Raw genomic sequence first — 8,195 nt, forward strand, 5'->3', positions numbered from 1 at the left:
AAAAAAAAAGAGCTCCTTTGATTCCACGAATCTAGAGAGAAATGTGTAAGCTATGGATGACAAGAACACCAAGTTCTTTCATGCACATACTACTATCTAAAGACGAAGATATCACATTCGTGGTCTATTTATAACGGATGGTGTTTGGTGTGTATATGACGCTGAGCTGCAAGAAGAGGCCATTTAGATTTACAAGAATCTTTTCTATTCGGCAAACAACTACTAGGATAAAGGCAAGTAAAAAAAATTAAAAAGTTGATTAAATCAAAAAAATGAAAAAAAAATAAATGAAAAAACCAAATAGTAAAAATATGATTAAATTAACTAAAATTTTGAAAAAACCTCCTTATTCGATTTTAGTTTTATAAGTGTAAAATTAAAAAAACCAAATCGAAACTGAAAAAATAAGAAAAAACCGAGACAAAATCTAGCCAAACTAGAAAAATCGAGACAAACAGAAAAATGATGTCAAACCGAGAAAACCAAGTCAAAACCAAGTAACAAAAAAAAACAAAGTCATACCGGTTTGAATCGGTTTTGTCCTAACAACCGAGCCAAACCGGTTTGAATTGGTTTTTGTTCTAAAAACTAAACCGAACTGAAACCAGTTAATTTGAACTGGTTTTGGTTTTTTTAAATTTTGATTTACCAAACTATTTTTTTATAAAAACCAAACCAAATTAAAAATGATTACCTCTAATTAAGATTATCTACTCAAGGTATTATTAATTTAGCTAATGGGTTCGGTGTTAACACCTAATTCTCTTGGGTTTGATGTAAGGATCCAATTCTCCTGGGTCTAATGTAAGGACCCAAGGATAACTAACTCCCAGTAAACTTTTTTGCATTTTTTTCATACTTGGTTTGTTCTAATGCTTATTTAGTATTTGAAATAAATCTATTCTACAAGCATGTAGATTGCTTTTCTGTCCAATTTTCAATCAGGATTTATATCTTGGATCTTGTATTAGAACTCAATTCTCTTAGGTCCGGCATCAAGATTCATTTTAATGGGTTCTATGGCGGCACCAAATACTCTTGGGTCTGGTACTAGAACCTAATTCTCCTTGGTTCAATATCGGGACCCAAGGTTCTAGAGTTTTAAGTTTCTAAATATTATTATTTGTATTATACATATTATTATTTTGTATTATAATTAAAATTATTAATATTAACAATAGTATTATTTGTGTTACAAATATTATTATTTTTATTATTATTAATAAAATAATTTAAAAAATTATTATCAATATTGAAAAACTACTATGGATTTGATTTAAATGATAAAATTAAAAATTATTATTATTATTGTTATCATTAATAAATTTTAAAAAAATTGCTATTATTACTATGGAAAAAAAACTATATTTTTTTTTAAAAATAAAAATATAAGAATTTAGATATACAGGTGAAATATTATTATTTATATTATAAATATTATTATTAAATCTAGCATTGCAGTTAGAATCATCACTCTTGAATTTTAATTTTAATTTATATTTTTTATAAAAATAAAAAGTTCACTCGCAGCATATCTTATTTAAATGACGCAACCTTTCTGGCTTACCCTAATCGGTTTGCAGTGGCTTCAACAGGATAATCCACAATTTTATTTGGGGCACGACTGACGGTGGAAAGGGACTTTACTTGGTGAATTGGGATACCATCTCTCGCGCAAGGAGGATTGGTGGCTTGGGTATTAGAGATTCTTAGATATGCTAATATTGCACTATAAGGGAAGCATGCTTGGCATTTGTTTAACCATGGGAATAAAGTGTGGGTTGAAAGTCTACAGGCATAAATACCTTAAATCCCATAATATTTCCACGGCTACAGCTCCTAACACTTCTTTTACTTGGCGCTCAATTTATAAAGCATTATCCAATCTGCAAAATGGCTTTTTCTATAAGCTTGGCAAGCGCACTGTGTTTTTGTGGCATTATCCAATCTTTATATGATTTTGTGAATGTGATTGACTGTGACCTTCAGGTCAAGGACCTTTGGCTCCATGGAGCTTTGGAATTTCTGTGGGACAGTGACGGCTATTTAAGACTGGATCAAACATTGCAATTGTGGCAGTACCAGTTCCCTCTATCTCAATTCTGGGGTCTATGCCACCAAGTCAGCCTACTTGTGGTTGCTTTCTTGATCAAATCAGCTAGATCGTGATCCTAAGTGGAGCTGGGTTTGGAAACTTCATGCACCGGAGAAGATTAGAGTTTTGCTTTGGGTGTTTTTTCATAATTGTCTTACTACAAAAGTGCTTCGCCACATACGTCACCTTACTCATTTCCAATTTGTTTTCGCTTCAAGCAAGAGGAAGAGGAAAGGCTGCGTTGTTCGATAGATTGCGGTTTTGCTAGACAGATTTGGTCTCATTTGGGCATCACAAATTCCCACGACTTCTGGGGTACAGACATTATCCAATGCGTATTGTATCTAACTTCTAGCGACGTAGCAATTACAATGGGGATTTCCGGCTATTGCTTGAAATTAAACATACTGTCAATTTGCTCGGGAGAGTAAAGATATCTCTCAAATTAATTGGCAACGTCAAGACATGGGTGCTGTGAAATTAGATGTAGACAGAAACTTTCTTGGGATCCAGGCCGAATTGGCTTTGAAGGTCTCATTAGAAATTATGATGGTAATTTGGGGGTGGGTTTTATGGGTTTTGCAAGTTATGGCTCTTAACTTTTTTCTAGAACTTTTAAGCCTTAAAACATGATTTGCCGGTTGCCTGGGATCGAGACTTTAGACAAGTTCTTTGTATCTTAGGCTCCTCAGGAGTTTTTTTTATTTTATTAATATAAATATTTAGATTAGTTTACATGTATTTTAATTAATTTTATGAACTTTAAATTAAAAATAATATAAACTTTTAACGATTTTAAAATTTATAAGATTCTAACAAGTAATTTTTAAAAAACAAACTTAAAATCTAACTAATTAAACTATATCTCCTCAAAATTATAATCTTTAAAAGTTTTAAATTTTATTGGTGATGATAATACTCAACACCATTATCTTGTTATAGAGCAGTTATTATAAATATTAGAGAACTTTTAGGTTTTTTTTTTAAATTAATATGAATGTCCAGGTTAATTTACGCATATCATGATTAATCCCACGAATCCTGAAGTTAATGATCATGTAAGCTTCCAGTGGCTATCATATAAACAATCAAGAACTCAAATCTAAAACTACAAAGAAAACAAACCTTTTAATAATCATTATATTTATCACACGTGAAGAGGAACTAGCTCTCATGCAGATTTTCCAGTCAAGATGGAAGTAGAGTAGATGATTGAATTTATATTTGGGATTTCCATTCTCTATGTATTTCTCATCTTCTCTTTGCTTACTGAGTACTAGCCATCGAAGGGGGCAATGAAGGCTAATTTGTTCTTCTTTCTTTTCTCATTGTACTGAAAAAAAAAAAGAATAAGATCTTTATTACGGCGATTAAAATCCTGATTTTGATCACTGTAAATTCACTTTAATTTACCTTACCTTACATCACACCCGTTGTTAAAAAAACCCATGATTCCACTGCCCTTCTTTTGTAAAGAGAAAGTAATTCTATTCCAAAATAAAAGAGCAGAGAAGGCATGGTAATAAGGGCAATCTTGTTGGAACTTTAAAGGACATGGCTTTCTAACGGGAGGGGAAGTTAATTCACTTTGCCAAACGAGGTCTTGAAGGAATAAACGGAAGTCGTCAGAGTTTCAGTGGTTATTTATGGCAAGTTGGTTTGTGTTTGGAATATCTAAACCTACCCAATTCTGATCGCTTAGACTTATTTATACCTAATGACTCCAAGTCATGATTTATAAAATCAATACCATTTATTTTTTTATTTTATTTTGTTTTTGGTCGGCTTGCCCGTTGGTAAATAGTAAATACAAACTACGTTCGAGAGGCACCTGCCTGGTAAAGAGTATCCCGCATTCACCACGCCTCAGGGGGGGATAAGAAGGCTTCGTTAGGGGTATGGTAATTATTACTTGAATTATAATAAAAAAATTTAAGTAATAATTTTGTATTATTTTTAAAGATATCATGTTAAATTAAACAACTTTAACTTCAAATTTATATAGATATATAATTATTTTATATAATCATAAAAAATCCAAATGGATAAGATTCAAATTTATTATTGTTTAATCATTAATATTTTAATGTAATGTAAAAAGAAAATCATATCTATCCAACTCAAATTTCTTATTATTTGATCATTAATACGTTAATATAATAGAAAAAATCATATATATTAAAAAAAATTAAATAATTGGATAAAACTATAAAAATAATTTTATGCTATAGAAATTAACACTTGGTTGCGGGCTTGTTTGACACTGTATTTTAAAAATGTTTTTAAAATAATTTAATTTTTTTATATTAAATTAATATATTTTTGATATTTTTAAATTATTTCAATGTTTTAATCTTAAAAATAATTTTAAAAAATAAAAAAATATTATTTGTATACTTTTGTAAGTTAAAAATATTTTTAAAAATAATTACAACTATACTCCCAACCATACTTTAAATTATATTTAATTTATATTATTAGATATTGTATTTTTTTTATAGTAAAGATATTTTCTCACCAATTTGCAATTTTAAAGCTAAGCTTTTCATTGAAAAAGATTTAAAACCGTCATTAATATCAATTGTTAGATGTATTTAAGAAATATTAATATTTCTTTTAAATATTAACTTTAAAAATTGAATCTAAAATATCAAGAAAACTAATGAAACTCTTCCAGTACACAAGGGATACGAGTCCTCGCCCCCCCTCTCTCTCCACTTGCGGGAATAGTTGGGGTTGGAATGCACGTGGTCACGTGGGCTGGGATCCAAGGCCAAGACAGAGAAGTGGGGCCTATGCCAGGCTTGATCCGAGCCGTCAGTATCAAAGTCGCGCACATACAGCTGGCTGCAGCTGGCTTTTCATTACTGGAGGAAAGGAACATTACTTGTCCCAATGACATGAAAGAGAGAGGGTCGGAGAGGTGATTGCCTGCCTGTGCTTTCATTATTCACTTCCTCTTTCAGTATGGCCTGCCTGGCTTTTTATTTTTTACGTGTATTTCCATACTTGACGGTAATTAGAATGTCAACGGAATTTATTTGGCGTGTGTGTTTAGCAACATAGTTTGAATTTATTTTTAATAAAACAAGCAAAAAAAAAGAATTTAATATTATTTAAAATAAAAGAAATAAAAAAACAGAGTCTGATGAGCTTAGTTTTGAAGCGTACAGCTCATGGAGGTTGGCGCTTCGTTTTCGTCGAATAATTGTGCTGCTCATGTTGTGTTAATAAGTGTAAACCTGACTGCAGCATCTTGGATTTGTATATAGACAATGGACAGGTGTATTGATGGGTTTAAATGTAAATAAATCCCAAAAGACCATGCTGATTTTATTCCCAACGGTTACTGTAAAAACACAATCCAATTACCCATTTAAATCTTGATTTGAATATTATATACTTCAATTAATCGAACTAATAATAATAATAATGCCTCCTCGTCTTACAATTCAATGAAACGGATCGAAGCCAAGGTCCTGAAATTTGCCACCTCTTTGAGATTGTAGTGGCAAACGTAAAATCATGCTGCTCGTTACCTCTCATTACATCCACAATTTCAAGCCTCAGCGCCGCTGAGTGCTCGATTCAACAACATAACACATCTCCTACTTTTCCAAAGAACCTTCTCAAGCTATCAATGTCATGTGTCTAAAAAAAACACAGAGCGTTACATGTCATTTCCCCCCCGAAGATATGGAGGTGGTTATTAATATCATTTGAATATATACTATGATCCCTCAATTTATTTAACGAAACAAAGTATCATTAATTTTTTTTTTAAAGTACTGATTTACGAAAACTAAAGGCAGTATAAGAAGGAGATAGGGCTAGGGCAGAAAAGAATTACTGCCCACGTAGGGGAGGGCTTTTTAATATACATGTATTTGTTTTTCCAAGAATGACAATGCTTTAATTAACCAGTGTAATTACGTTATGATCATAAATTAGTTAAACCTTAATTTTAACCAACACCTGCTCTCTTTAAATCGACAATAGAAGGATTCAATTGAGGAAAGGTACGGGACTCGATTGATAATATTTATAGTTGAAGGACTCAATTGAGACGATAGGTAAAATTGAGGACTAATATGAGGTTTACCCAAAATAAAGGAAAGAAAGAGAAATCGCAAGGAGGATCCTATACCTTCCTTCCTTGCTTTATTAGCATTGTCTCTCCTCCTCCTGGTAAATGGAGAGTGTATAAGAACTTGCAGACTTCCATTTCCATTTCCACAATCCAGAGAGAGAGAGAGAGAGAGAGGCACATACACAGAGTTACTCATAAATTTCTCTGTCCCTCTCTGGGACTGAGGAAAGAAAAAGAAAACCACGTTTCTTGGAAATCGCATGCATCATAATAGACTCCAGTTTGCCATTTCTTGATTCTTTATGCAAGAACGCCCTCAAAAGGAAGCAAACCCTCTCCGTGCTTGTTCTCTTTGAAAAAAGATAACTAACCAAGATGGTTCATTTCCGGTTACGCTCCGGCGTTTTACTCTACACTCTTGTTGTTCTTTTCCCTCAACTTTGCCTCGGGATTCGTTCCATACCGACGAGGGAGACGAATACCGGTGCAGTTGAGGTACCCAACGGTTTCCGGTTCTCTGAAGCGCCGGATTACCGGAACGGGAGAGACTGTCCTGTTTCAACAACCAATGGGCGCTCGGTTTCCTCCTGCGACCCTTCTTTAGTCCACATAGCCATGACTCTTGATTCTGAGTATCTACGTGGCTCAATCGCTGCCGTCCACTCGGTTCTCAAACACGCTTCCTGCCCAGAAAGCATCTTTTTCCACTTCGTTGCGGCAGAGTTCGACCCGGCAAGCCCACGGGTCTTAACCCAATTGGTACGATCCACTTTCCCATCGTTGAATTTCAAGGTCTATATATTCCGAGAAGACACTGTAATCAATCTAATCTCTTCTTCAATCCGGCAAGCTCTGGAAAACCCATTGAATTACGCAAGAAACTATCTTGGTGACATGTTGGATCTCTGCGTGGATCGGGTCATTTATCTGGACTCTGATATAGTGGTCGTCGACGACATACACAAGTTATGGAACACCGCGCTTAGCGGGTCTCGAGTGATCGGGGCACCCGAGTATTGCCATGCGAATTTCACCCAGTATTTCACTTCCGTGTTCTGGTCCGACCCGCTTATGTCTGGTACTTTCTCGTCGGCGAGGAGGAAGCCGTGTTACTTCAACACTGGGGTTATGGTGATGGATTTGGTGAGGTGGAGAGAAGGGGATTATAAGAGGAGGATAGAGAAATGGATGGAGATTCAAAAAAAGACGAGGATTTATGAGTTGGGCTCATTGCCACCATTTTTGCTCGTGTTTGCAGGGGATGTTGAAGCGATAGACCATAGATGGAACCAACATGGACTTGGTGGGGATAATGTGAGAGGGAGTTGCAGGTCATTGCATCCTGGTCCGGTCAGCTTGCTACATTGGAGTGGGAAAGGGAAGCCTTGGGTTAGACTTGATGCTAAAAAGCCATGCAAACTTGATCATCTTTGGGAGCCGTACGATCTGTACATCAGTAACAGCAAAGGGTATTACTATGCTCGCCATGACCACCAGTCCATGGGATTTTTTACGGGCTCTAGTTACTTGTGATGATAGATTTAGGGGATGTGGGGTGCGTTGATTCTTTTTATTTTTGGGTTTGCTTACTGCTTCTACACGTTCTGAAGAAATTCTATTCTTTGATATACCTGTGTACAGATTAAAAGGCTGGGGCTGATTTGGGGGGTTCAATTCTTTTTGAATGAATGAATATTCTTCGTGTTCATCTATCATGTTCTTCGCATATAGGATTTCAATTCCTTGTTCCTCAGGTTCCGGTGCTTGGAACTATTTTGTTGGATTTGATTTCTGTGCATGTGATTCGCAATCAAGAGAGGAATAACATACATACATTCACTTGGTTGTTCATTGTTTTCAAGTTCTTATGTCCTTTGTCTTCTGCGTTCTGGTTAGTCATTGAATTAAATTAACAGTCACTCACAGGATTCAACAGTGACTCAGAGCCAAAAAGGAAAAAGGAATGAATTTTAATTTGTCAAGCTCACGGGCTTTCTTGGGATGGGAAGG

The 8,195-nt window shown here is 34.6% G+C and overlaps 1 protein-coding gene across 1 annotated transcript; it reads left to right on the forward strand.

The window, feature by feature from the left end:
• Nucleotides 1-6,245: 6,245 nt before the first annotated feature.
• On the forward strand, nucleotides 6,246-8,034 carry LOC105112577 (probable galacturonosyltransferase-like 9). Its single transcript, XM_011008310.1, has one exon. It carries the CDS (start codon nucleotides 6,561-6,563, stop codon nucleotides 7,716-7,718), a length of 1,158 nt encoding a protein of 385 aa, XP_011006612.1. The 5' UTR covers nucleotides 6,246-6,560; the 3' UTR covers nucleotides 7,719-8,034.
• Nucleotides 8,035-8,195: the final 161 nt, after the last annotated feature.

The sequence above is a fragment of the Populus euphratica genome, unplaced genomic scaffold, assembly GCF_000495115.2.
Source record: "Populus euphratica unplaced genomic scaffold, PopEup_1.0 scaffold351.1, whole genome shotgun sequence".
Classification (NCBI taxonomy): Eukaryota; Viridiplantae; Streptophyta; class Magnoliopsida; order Malpighiales; family Salicaceae; genus Populus; species Populus euphratica.